The sequence below is a fragment of the Dermacentor albipictus genome, chromosome 1 (genome assembly GCF_038994185.2).
Source record: "Dermacentor albipictus isolate Rhodes 1998 colony chromosome 1, USDA_Dalb.pri_finalv2, whole genome shotgun sequence".
NCBI classification, from domain to species: Eukaryota; Metazoa; Arthropoda; class Arachnida; order Ixodida; family Ixodidae; genus Dermacentor; species Dermacentor albipictus.
In genome coordinates, this window is record NC_091821.1 from 329256235 (window position 1) to 329269756 (window position 13522).

The 13522-nt window shown below is 44.8% G+C and overlaps 2 protein-coding genes across 9 annotated transcripts in view; one reads left to right on the forward strand and one right to left on the reverse strand.

Moving 5' to 3' along the window:
* Window positions 1-13522, reverse strand: part of LOC135909324 (lachesin-like) — a 441203-nt gene that overhangs the window by 62763 nt on the left and 364918 nt on the right. The window lies entirely within an intron of this gene.
* Window positions 4144-6808, forward strand: LOC139054550 (uncharacterized). Its single transcript, XM_070531664.1, has one exon. It carries the CDS (start codon window positions 4146-4148, stop codon window positions 5388-5390), a length of 1245 nt encoding a protein of 414 aa, XP_070387765.1. The 5' UTR covers window positions 4144-4145; the 3' UTR covers window positions 5391-6808.

Here is a 13522-nt window from a genome sequence, read left to right on the forward strand (position 1 = left end):
GGGCCATTTCGCAACATAAACGGCGTGCGGTTTTCACACCATGTGAATATGCTGGCGCAATTTAATGACGTAGAAGAGAGGGCTACACAAAGGACGCCTGGAATAGGGAGTGCGCTGCAAGATTATTTTCGCTATCCAGTGTTTAGTTTTTCAAGATGTGATTTGCAGACACTGCGAGCTTTACCTCGTTTCTTAAAGAATCGTGATTCTAGAATAAATGGGTTCATTAGTGATAAATGTCGAGGATATTCGCGGAGCGAGCGTTTATAGCGCGTGCCGGACGAGGCTAAAAGAAAGTAATGTAGCGCTCACAATAAGGGCAAAAACAAATTATAACAACTGTAAACAATTGTCAGGTTTACGCTGATCGGGCCTATATCATTGCTGTTCGCTTTGTCCGTGCGATTTATTAACTTTCGCAGAGCAAACACTCGGTACAGTTATGGCCTAACCAGCAGTCGTTCGAGTTGGTTCGCTGCACATTAGGTATTTCTCAATATATTGTCACGTGTGGGTCCACGCAATCCACGCCGCTTCAATTTCAGTTCGATGTTCAACAGTTCAATGTGAAACATTGAATTGTTCTATTTTTCTTCTGTCTGTTCTATTTTTGCAAGTACATCTTCGTTTATTTCCAATCGCCATGCTAGCCGCGTGGCTATGGCAATCAGTTGCAGAGCAAAAGGTTGTGAGTTCGCTTGCTGACCACGGCGGCTGCATTGGGATGGTGCATGGTGAGATGCAGATACGCTTGTGCGCCGTGCTTTGTGTGCGCGGTAAAGAACCCTTTGTGGTTTAAGTTATTCCGAAGCCCTCCTTCGCGACCTCTTATAGCCCGTGTGGTTGCTTTGAGACATTCAAGCCCATAAATACCTTTTCTCTAATTTCCGCGAGGCAATCTTCAATTACGCAAGTATGAACAACATAATGAAGTACGAGATATAACATAATCACAAGCCAGTAAAGTTGCAAACTTACACTTATATACTGTTTGCTCGATTGCTACAGTTGGCCGCTTTTCGAACAGCAGTGCATTTATTCTAATTACTCTCCGTTATATCGGTAGCTGCTGTGTAATATTGATCAAGCAACCGTGAGTATCATGGTAAAAATTAACGCTTTTGTTATAGGTAGTGTTGATGAGCCCTATTTCTTGCTGTGTGCTGAACTATTGGGTTGATAAATTGCTCTCACTCAATTTGGGTGAACGTCGGCGACGCGCTGAAAGATTGGTATTAACCCTGTTAGAAAACCGTGGGATTTCTCTCGACGTATCCTCGATCGGTCTTCCTGCGCAGAGACAATCGCTTGCAACTGCGTTAGCTCGCTTTGATCCCATACCATTACCAGACCGCACTATTTTGGAATGCCGCACCTCATAAGTTATCGCTCCAATGGATGACGAAGGCACTGCTACAGCTTTCGAGGACAGCAGACATTAACGGTTTTAGCCTGAATTGGTGTTCATTATGCTACTCATGATTCTATGTTTTGATAGTGTGCGATGATAGTGACCGGCCATGATCATTCGTCCGTGTCTCTTGACTCCACCTGTACTTCCCGCTTATTTTCCTACCTCGCGTTACCCCCTTACTCCTGTGTAGGGTAGCATACCGGACTGAAGAATTTGATTAACCCTCTTGCCTTCAATAAATTAATTAATTAATTAATTAATTAATTAATCGAAAATGAACATTATTTAAACAATTCAAGCAATGTCTACAAAATAGTTGGAGAGATAGCCTTTATGGCTAGTGCCTGGCTTGTACACGAAATACGTATACAAAACAAACGCACATATTTGCTCATTGACTAAGAACATTGTTTACATGAAGGAGTCTTAATTTATTAACGAATACTTATTACATTTGACTAGTCAAGAGGAAGCGTTTATATGCGAGATCCATGTTTCTCGTTACTTTTTTTTTTCCACAGGCGCAGCGTTCCAAGTTATGACTCTAATAAACTCTAGTATTGCTTTTATTGTTTCGTTTGTCTCTCTCTTCCAGGCCGAATTGAAAAACTGACATGCACCATGTTAGTGCAAAGTCTTATTCCGCCTTAGTCACTGCTATTGTTGCCATTCACTCACTATTTTAGTGGGAAGCATAGGGGCGGCAAGTCGTAACTCTGAAAGGAGATGCCTAAGTCCTCTTCAGTTTGTTAGTTGGGGAGAGGTAACTATTATCTTTAAAAAGGTTCTGACTTCCCAGTTGAAAATGACAACAGAGGTTGTGTTCAGTACTACAGAAATTTCTGTTGTACAACAGGATTTTTCTGTAGTAACTACAGATTCCTGATGGAGCGACAGACTTTTCTGATGTACAACAGACATTTGTTGTTGCTACTACAGAAGTACAGTCTGTCGTATGTCTGTTGTTACAACAGAAAGCTGAAGCTCTACAACAGATTTTTGTAGTACTACAGAAATTTCTGTCGTACAACAGGATTTTTCTGTAGTAACTACAGATTCCTGATGGAGCGACAGACTTTTCTGATGTACAACAGACATTTGTTGTTGCTACTACAGAAGTACAGTCTGTCGTATGTCTGTTGTTACAACAGAAAGCTGAAGCTCTACAACAGATTTTTGTAGTACTACAGAGAAAATTGTCATCACTACAGGCACCCTGTTGTCCCAACAGAAATGTTCCTGAAGTAACCCGAAAAACTTCTGTAGTGCTACAGAGAGCTGTTGAAATACTACAGAAACCTATTGTGGCAACAGGCCCCCAGTTGTCACAACAGAAGTGTTCCTGAAGTAATGCGACCAACTTCTGTTGTACTACAGAAAAATGTTGTTGTACGACAGAAGCCTATCATTGCAACAGGCCCCCAGTTGTCATAACAGAAGTGTTCCTGAAGTAATGGACAAACTTCTGTTGTACTACAGAGAACTGTTCCACAACGGAAACCTATCGCCGCAACATCTACCCAATGATGACAACAGAAGTGCACTGAAATTGTGTGATGTGACAAGCTTCTGTAGTGCCTTGTTGAAAAAGACAAAAGGAATTCCTGTCGCAACTACAGAAATTCTGTTGTACGACAGAAGTTGTTGACATTTCTTAATTGCGAGACATTTCTGACATTACGACAGAAATTCTGATTTCGTAACAGAAGCATTCTGTCGCGACAACAAGAGTTCTGAAGTCGGAACAACAGCTTTATATCCAGACAGCGACTCCGACGTTACGACACCAATTCCGACGTCGCAGCAGAAACATTCGATTGCGACGGCCAAGAGTTCCGAAGTCGCAACAGAAGCGCTTTCCGTCGCGGTTTTTTAAAATTGTATGTTTTCGCATCGGTGGTGTACACTGTACTTTTCTCTTGCGCGGTATTCAATCGCGCTTCTCTGAAGCCGGCAATGTTGATGGCACCGACACCGGTATTAAAGTCGACGTGGCGAATAGTTATAATTGTGCCGTGACGACGCGGCACCAGCAACGCCCTACCGGCCTCCTCAAAATCGGCCGCTGATCGAAATCATACCATCTGCGGGAATGGCTGCGTATCCGTTTTTTTTTTGGTAAGATGTGGCACACAGGCCTGTGGAGTTACATGTGCTGTTACACTGACACATTAGTTAATTTCCCAGGAATATTTCACAAGCCTATGCGAAGCGGAAAAGAAGATTTGGGTTGTTCCACAAAGTTTGCGTGAAAAGCTGTCTCGCTCGGGTCTCATTAATCTGGTACTGTGCTGCCGTGAGAAGCCAGTATGCTGTCAGAAAGAACTCTCATCCACGAATGTTCATGTACCTATTTTGCATTGAACACACGAATTATATGCGCGCTCAAAAGTGTAAAGAACGAGAGACAACTGTCGAAACTAGCAGTAATAACCCTAAAAGTCAACGTTGTCTATTTCTGAATTTCTTATTTAATAAGGATATCGTACATCAAAATCGATGTTCTAGCACTGCAAGATGTACCTGTCGATGGTACGAACACTCTTGCTCTTCTAGAGATGCGCCACTTGACGCGGTGGAATTATAGCGGATCTTGGCTCTCAAAATGCAAATGTAAACATCAGGACATCAGCACGTCGTACTGTTCACATGGCCAAAACGTACACTCCAAAAGCATGTCAGGGGTGTCAGGAGGAAGAAGAAGACGGCGTTCCGAACGGTCGCTTTTTTCATGTTCTCCGCTCCAAAGGATTTATCGGCCCCTGGCCGAGGTGCTGCTCAGGCTTCAGCCAGCATCAATGACTACCGTGTTGTGATACCTCGTCTTCCTACCGGTAAGCTGGGTGTGGACTCCGTTTTCCTGCATGCTGACTTAAGTGGGCGACCGTACAGAGCCCAAGACTTCAGAGACGCCCTTCGGAACGTTATTGACCTGAAGGAAATAAGTTCCATCGGTCAATTTCAGATGTCACACGTGTGGATGGTGACGTGCAAATCATCAATTACAAAATCAAAGCTAGTCACGTGCGGAGAATTATCCGTAAAAGGTAGACGCTGCCTCGTTATTGACCCCGAGCCCACAGAAGTGAAAATGAAGCTTTTATGGCTTCCTCAGCGTTTGGCAGACGATTACATTCGCGATGCGCTCCAGGCTTACGGGAAAGTGAAGTCCATATCAGCAGAAAGCTGGAGAGTATCGGAAATGGAGCAAATGCGTACCCTAAATCGTGACGTGGTGTTGACTCTTGCCGATGGAGTCGGCGTGGGCGACGTTCCACATCTGCTACACGTTTGTGGAGTGCAGAGCCTTGTATTGATTCCAGGCCGGCCCCCACTTTGTCTCCGCTGTAACAAGGTTGGGCACATTCGTCGAAACTGCAGAACCCCACGTTGTGAAGCCTGCCGACGCTTTGGCCACACAGATGAAGAATGTGTTGTGACATACGCCGACAAGCTACGACACAAGACAAGGCCTCCAGAAGAAAGCCTGCAGGAACACATAATGGATGTTACTGAGGTTCTCGACGCAACGGGAGGCGTTCCCTCTTCCGCGAATACCAGCTGTGCCAGTAAAGCCCCTCTACATGTTGAAGACAATGACATCGCAGAACCGCCCGTGGAAAAGGAAAGTAGCGAAGAGAAAGAAGTGCCCGCTACCACGCAGACATTTTCCGCCCAGCCAGCGAATGAGACAGCCGCTGATGACTCATCTGCTACACCGAAGCACGTCAACACGTGCGCTATGCTGTCAGAAGACAGACGAAGTAGCGCGGATACGTCAATTCCGAAGCGCCGTGCGACGAACAGATCAGAATCAAGCACGGACAGCGAGACGACCAGTACCACAAGGAAAGCACGTCGCCGCAAAACATCGACACACTCAGGACAGTGCCGGCGATCAAGGTCCAGGAGGCCTGGTGAGGGTTCGGAGGGAGCCTCACCGTTACCCTCTAGGACCGACCGCATAGAGAATTAAGTCTAAATAGTTGGTATTCACCATGGCCCTATCCCAGCAACTTCTCTTCGCAACTTTGAACGTGAGAGGCCTTAGGTCTTTGCAGAAACAGGCGCAGCTTCGCCGGCTTTTGTCTAGGAAGCGGCTCGACTTCGTCGCCGTGCAGGAGACGAAGATTGAGAGTGATGACGAGACAGAAAGGGCTTTGCGACCTTTTCTGTCTGAATATAACGTCTGCGTTTCACACGCTCTTGGTTTATCCGCGGGCTGTTTCCTGTTTCTGAAAAAGAGCCTACTTTGTTCAGCACTTAGTTACCATGTAGACACTGAAGGCCGATATATATGCTGTGATTTTGTGTTGCAGGGTGTACCATGGCGATTAGTCAACGTCTATGCATTTAATGACGCTGCAAAACGAATTGTCTTATTTGATACTGTGCGTAGTCTAATGGACTGTGATCGTTGCATTGTGTTAATGGGCGATTTCAATTGTGTATGTGATCCGTGCGATCGAAGCGGCATTAACACTCAGCGGGACAGGAGTGGTGAAGTTTTGTCTAACATAATAGAAAATGCAGGGCTCGTTGATATAGGAGTGTCGGGACAGGGAGCTCGCTCTTATACACGAATTCAAGGTCACTCTTATGCCCGCCTTGATCGGATTTATGTTTCTTCATCACTCCTCTCCCGGGAACTGTCCTGCACTACTATCCCAGTTTCGTTCTCGGATCATTGCATGGTTATCGCAAAGATTGGTGAGAAATCTGTAACCAATTTCCGACCACAGTGGGCACTCTGGAAGCTTAACTCTGAGCTCCTAAATGATCAGGATTTTATTAATCGCGTACGCATGACCCTAAAAAATTCTCTTTCTACTGACTTGCCGTTATTTGCAGCTTGGGAACTCTTTAAACAAGAGGTTCGTACAGTGGCTATAGAAATTGGATCGCTGAAAGCATTCTATAGAAAGAATGAAGAAACAATACTTCTTAAGAGCCTACACAACCTTTACCAGATGGAATGCGAAATGCCAGGCACTTACATTGTTGACATAGAAAATCTTAAATGTGAGCTGCAAAAGTATGATGCACTGCGTTACAGAGGTGCGCGAGTTCGATCTCGAAATAGGCGTGCTCTGCAGTCTGAGCAACCAACACGCCAAGCTTTACTTGACGAGCGACGTCACGCTGTTTCCAAAGTAATTCCGGAAATATACTCCGAAGGTACTCTTTTAACAAATACGAATGACATAATTTCTAAGTTCGAAACTTACTACAGTGTGTTGTTTAGTGCTCGGCCCGATGATCACGATGCAAAAGTTTTAGAGCGTTTTGTGTCTCTTGTAAAACCTTTACAGGATGTTGACTGTACATGCATTAGTGATACCCTTACGATACAAGAAATTGAGCTAGCTATTGATCAGCTGCCTCTGTCGAAAACACCCGGCCCTGATGGACTTTCCTGTGAATTTTACAAAGCTTTCAAATCAGTTATCAGTCCCATATTATTGGACATTTTTATTACAAGCTTAGAGGTAGACGCCCTTCCGCAATCTTTTTGCAAAACCCACACAGTTTTAATTCCAAAAAGTTCAGATAAGGAGAAACTGCGTTCTGTTGAAAGCTACAGGCCAATCACATTGTCAAACGTAGATTATAAAATTTTTGCAAAAATTTTATCGAATAGATTGCAATTTGCGATGTCAATTCTCATTGGTTCCCATCAGACGTGTGGAATTAGGGGCAGATCCATTCAAACCAACATACATATCGCCCGTACACTCCTTCAGTATTGTTACGGTTCCACTGAACAGCTTGCAATGCTCCAGGTAGACCTTGCTAAAGCTTTTGACCGTGTCAGTCACTCCTATCTATTTACACTTCTGGAGCATGCCAATGTTGGCTCCGTTGTGCTTAAAGGCGTTAGGCTATGCTATACATGTTGTACCACTCGTTGAGTTATTAATGGCGAACTCTCTAAACCAGTTTCCATTTGCTCTTCGGTAAAACAAGGATGCCCTATGTCCCCATTACTATTCGCCCTTTATCTGGAACCGCTATGCTTAAGCGTAATTCAGTCGAGTGACATCCATGGCTTCAATATACTGGGTAATGAAGTAAAGGTCTTAGCTTATGCAGATGATTTAGCGTTCTTCTGCACGGATAAGTCCAGTGTTGAAAAGGTAGTATCAACAATAGAGGAATTTGGCAGCGTATCAGGAGCACGAATGAACTCCGCAAAAAGCTTAGGCTTATGGTTTGGCGCATGGTGCTATACACCAGAACAGTTTGCAGGCGTTAATTGGACCGGTGTCCCGCCAAAGTATCTCGGCGTGCCGCTAGACGCATATAAATTAAGCGCACACTATTGGAAAGAACAGGTTTCTGCACTGCAAGGTTACGCCCAGACATTCATCCCACATCGACTTTCTATTTTTGGGAAAGCCGAGGCCTGCAATAAGTTCTTGGCAACAAAAATTTACTATGTATTGCAAGTTATACATTGTGCCAGGCTCTACATCCAACGCTTTCACCGAATCTTTGCGACCTTCGTATGGTCTTCCACTTTTGAGCCCATGAGGCGAGACAATATTTTCAGGCCCGTTAGTGAAGGTGGACTGGGTTTAGTACATCTTTATGTGCGGCAAATAGTGTCTCGTTTCTTCTTTTTTCGCGATACATCACATCCTATAATTCGGTCATTCATGCAAGTCACACTTGTTAATGCTTTACCTGATTTAATCGTTTCTTCGAATTTTTCTTCGCGTTTATGCTTGTGGGGGTTCATGCAAGAAGTTTACTTGGCGGTTCGTTTCCTGACAGTTCGGTTTTCCCCTGAATACTTGTACTCTGTGTCGCGTAAAACGTTATACAAAGATCTATTGTCCATGCTTTTTCCGCCTCCATTTTACCGATCACTATACATTCAATGGCCAGGTCATGATGTTCTAAAGCGAGTTCGTAAAATGTATATATCCCCTTGCTGCAAAACATTCTTTTGCAAAACATGCAGGCCGATAAATATCTTTTACTCTTGCGTTCCCCCCGAAAGGCTAAAAAAGAAAAATGAAAAGCATTAGACCTTATCTAAACTTTTCATGCACTGCTCATTCTGTATGCGAGCATATATTTGTCCTTTCTTCCACAGCAGCATACCGGTCAAAAGCGAGATATCATTTCTAGGAGTCGTTTCATACGCCCACCTTTTTCATTATTAGAGGGACCAGCAATGGTACCTTGTGTCTACGCTACCGTGTGAGTGTCTCAACAGCGTAGCAGAGGCACGGAAAAGCCGCAAGAGACAGCATAAAACTGCGAGTCTTCGCAGTCATTCACACAAGTCAGTGCTCTCGCGCACAAATACTCGTACGAGATGCAAAACGAAACACGGAGAGATTCGGGACAAGGCAATTGTCCCGTGGCACCATAAGGAGCATAACCTTAACAGATGAGTCCCGCCGTAGCCACGACAGTTTATTTGCTAATCTATAAAGCCTTAATGTGGAAAGGTGAGAAAAAAAATCAAGAAGAAAGAAGAAAATGGCGCCGGAAAACAGCATTTTCGACCGAGTTATCACTGATTCTGTGCACTGTAACAGAAGCTGCGCACTTGTTCACTGCAGCGATGCATGTATATACAATCACATTTTGGCCATGTCTCAGCAATTGCCAATCCTCATAGCGACTGAATGTGGTATAACCTAGATCAGATTCTTCGTCTCCTAGGCGGGAGAAGGCGAAGTTTCGTACATGGTTAAATGCTAAATAGCGGAGTTCTGTCAGTTAAGAAACATCGATTGGAGACCGGGGCACTTAGCGATCAAGACCAGGCCAATGATATCCTTGGAAGAGCTGGTAAAATATGAGGATCGTATAAAGTCACTCAATATGAGATTTAGTACTGAAACGGAGAAAACGTATTGTGCTGTTTTAATTCTGAAAAGGAAAAATTGGCATTCACCTGAACTGCAGCACGAAGCTAAAAAGGAAACCCATGCGGGTTTCTCAGAAAGAAAGCCTTGCAGGTGAAGAAAAATTAGTCCTGTTCTGGGACTCGAACTCGGGACCAGCGCCTCTACCATTTGGGCTAACCAGGATACTAGCCGATTGCAGAGTGAGGCCGAATAAATCGACAACTCTAGGCGCTGGGAGCCTGAATATGGCAAATCAGTTCTGCGGAACTGATTTCCCATATTCATCGAACCGTCTAACCCAACCACAAACTCTATTAAACAAATGATAGGGTACGCAATGTGGCGGTTGCAGTTTGAAAAAACATATAATTGATCTTGCAGCTCTGAAAACAGCTCAGATTTAATGTGGGCGAACACACATTTAACCGTGTTATAACAGATGTCTGCTCAAATGATTAGGTTGACTGCTTTTGGTAAAACGACAAAAAAAGTCGGTAAAAATTTTTCCCCTCGGATATTGAGTACGCGTTCCCAGCCATGAGGTGAAGTAAGCTTGAGCTATAATTTATTCAGACTAGACTAGGTCATCAGGTCTAACGAAATATGCATTTCTCAAAACACTGTAGCTGCAACACGATAGAAAGACGAACGTTGCAAGTGCTGGTTACCATTGTGACTTTGCGAATCCGACGAGCTGGTATATGAATCCACAACCTGGACGCACCGCTGTAGGCACGAGAATAGAAGAGTACAGAACAATCCGGCTGCAGTTCAATGTCAAAGCATCAAATAATTAAAAACCACTTTGTGTAGTTAGAATTAGGTGCACGTTAAAGAACCCCATGTGGTAAAAATTTCCGGAGCCTTCCCCTAAGGCGTGCCTCATAATCAGAAAGGGGCTTTGGCACGTAAAACCCCATAATTTTTAAATATTTTGTTTCGAAATTGACGTGACCTTTCGTAGCTTCACATTGTACGCTCGCGGTGAATGTGAAACAATATAATATACGTGGACTGTGATAATTATGCAGCGTGATAAACTGAAACTGTTCAGTGAGAATGCGCGACTGTACCAAGGCGAGAACGAGAAGGGCACACTCTCGAATGTTGTTAGCTTTTTGGAGCCCTGCACCGTATTATTGAGGCTGGGGTGCCGCTGGCGAAGTGCGGCGCTGTGCGCTTACTGAAACGAAGTATGAAATTGTGTGGCGGCGTGCGTGTTTTGTATTCAGCTGTTTCTGCTGAACCACCACATCGCTTTCTAGAGACGCCGCTGAGGGCACCGCCGTTTACTTCTGTTTTACTGGTCCATGGGTTTTTGGGTCTGGCACGGGGATGTATCGCGCGCTCCAGGTAACAAGAAGTGAACTTCGTCGCGATATTTTACCTTTTCTTTTTTCTTTTGTTTCGTTTTACTTACATATGAAAATAGGGTCTGCTACGCGCATGCACGAAGCTGTATCTTGTCCCACTTTCAGGTGCAAGTGGCTTTAGCTGCGAGACCTTCATCTGCCGCACAGTGCGAGCTCTAGAAAGCCTTCGCAGACGAAAGTAGATGTCACGAGCTGAGGCCATGAAAAGCTACAAGAAAGCTTATTTCAGGTTGTTCTGTCTTTAAATATGTTATCTAGCATACGGTTGTATCTTCGCTATTTTCTGAAACTTTAACACACGGCTCGCTACGTAAATTCATGAGAAGAAACTTGCGTTCAGATGCAAAGCGCCAGTAGAAATGATGGGGCCAAATAGGGAACGAACAGTGTTTGTTGTCTCAAATTCTTAGAACAAAGACAGGTGGTTTTGTTCCCTAATAGCCTGTTCGTAAGCTCTACGTATGAGTTGACATGGTTTAAACGAGAAGAATCCTTTGTGGTGTTCTACAAGAATTTTTTTTAGATGTCAACCTTCGTACAGAATATTCTGCTTACAACGCCTACCCTAAAAAACAAGTACCTATCGATAGCTTTTCTTTAAGAAAACATAAAACTTCCACTATAATAACGCATACCAAAAGTGGCACTGTATGCTAGAGCAAATAATCTTTTCTGCGCAGGAAATTTAACCGGCCTGCTTACGCCAACTGACTTAAATACCATAATTATCTATGCAACGGGCCAGAAGAAAAGGCGTTGTCCATTTTATGCAGTTCAAGAAGCAAACCCAACGGTCTTTTTTTTTCGTTCTTTCATGCAGAATCAGGCGCGGAGGAGGAGGAGAAGAAGAAATAGACAGAAAGACAGGGAGGTTAGCCAGTTCTCAGATCAGCTGGCTACTCTGTGCTGGGGAAAGGGGGTAGGGAGAATAAAAGATAATAGAAAAGAGATATTACAAAGAAAAGTGAAGAGCAAGAATAAAAGAGATAAAAGAGAGGAGAATACGGCAATGCTTAGAGTATGTCTCTAAGACCGGATGTGCAACAACGCTTTCAAGCCCTCCTATGCTGAGGACGGTCTCGGCCAGTGTTCCATGGACCTTTTCCTCCCACAAAGGGCATTTGTCAACGCAATCTAGCTCTCTCAAATGTTCTTTCTTGGGCGCACTGAAGCGGGGAAACTCACAGAGAAGGTGGGTGATTGTTTCCTCGCAGCTATAGTTCTCGCATGTAGTGCTGTTGGCCATTTCTATCCGAAATGAGCATGCGTTCGTGAAGTCCATGCCAACCCACAAGTGGCACAGAAGCGTCTCCTCCGCTCTAGGTAGTCCTGACGGAAGGCGGAGCCGTAGATTCGGATCTAAGTTGTGGAGACGAGCGTTGGTAAATTTTGTCGAGTTCAACTGTGCGAGTGGAATTTCACGAGTAAGCGAACGAAGCCCTGTAGCCGCGTCTGTTCTCAATAACGGTGTAGCTACACAGTGAGGACCATCATGAGCAGATCGGGCGGCCTCATCTGCACGGTCGTTTGCGTAGATACCACAATGACCCGGTATCCAATGATATGATATGTTGTGTTTTTTTCTATTGCGTCGTGATGAAAAAGCCTTATGTCAGTTACTAATCGCACATTTGGTCCATGACGAAATGGTGACATAATGCAGTGGGGATTGGCCTTGAAGTCGGAGAAAATTTACCATACCTGTGATGACTCTTCAATTACGAACTCTACAGCAGCGCGGAGGGTGGCGAATTCTGCATCTGTCGATATGCAAAATACGATGTCTTGAATTTTATGGTGACGGGCTTTTGTGGGAATGACCACTGCTCCTGCAGAGTTTGCAGAGGAAACTGGACCATCCGTGTATATGTAAAGGCATCCCTTTGTGCTTCTCATGCAGGCGCAGTTGTGTGGCTTCTTGTAGCCCTAAAAATGACGACTGTGTTTTCTTTTGAATTCCAGGAATGGTTAGGAGAGCTTGGAGGGGATGTAGGCACCACAATGGCAGTCTTGCACCAGGTGTGAAGTTTGAGGGAAGCACTGCACGTTGCGAAGCAGTGATATCACTCAACACAGAAAGTCACCTTGAACCAGGAAGTGAGGAGAGGTGGTGGCACGGAATCCGCGCGGAATGCCTGATGTGCATTTTCGTGGCATTGAGGCGAATATATGTTGTGATTCGGTGATCACGCGCGATGACCACAGTGACTGCTAAAGATGCCCATTTCTGAAAGCCAAGGCATATTCTCAGTGCTTCAGCTTGTACCGACTGGAGGACGTGTACGTTTGTTCTGCGGGTCCTGCCCAGCACAGGTAAGCTCTAGCGTATCAACCCGAAGAGAAGTGCAGTATAAAGTTAAAGCATCGCTCGTACATATGCACCCCAGGATTTTCCCGCGAGAAATCTCAGCACATGGGTGATCATGGTGAGTTCCCTTTTCATGTAGGTAATATGAGGGCTCCAGGTCAAGTCGCGGTCTATTATTACTTCAAGAATGTGGTGGTTCTTCTCATAACTAATAGCGTGTCCATTGATTTTAATGACGTATGGGCCCATCGTCTTGCGCGTGAAGGAAACCAGGGGGCACTTCTCAGATGACAGCTCTAGTCCCCGCCCTTGAAGGTAGTTTGACGTTGGTGTCGCTGCTCTCTCAAGCCTGGCACGTACCTGTGCACGCGTCACCCCTGATGCCCAGATGCAGATGCTGTCTGCATATACTGACAGATGTACGTGCCATGGAAGTACATCAACAAGGCCGATGAACGCAAGGTTAAAGAGAGTGGGGCTCCGGACTTCACCTTGAACCAAACCGGGACAGATACAGTGGTGCGTTGTTGTACCATCTTCTGTCTTTACGAAGAAGTTT

Excerpts from the sequence above, each read along its gene's own strand:
- LOC139054550 (XM_070531664.1), top strand. The coding sequence starts at position 4,146 with ATGTTCTCCGCTCCAAAGGATTTATCGGCCCCTGGCCGAGGTGCTGCT.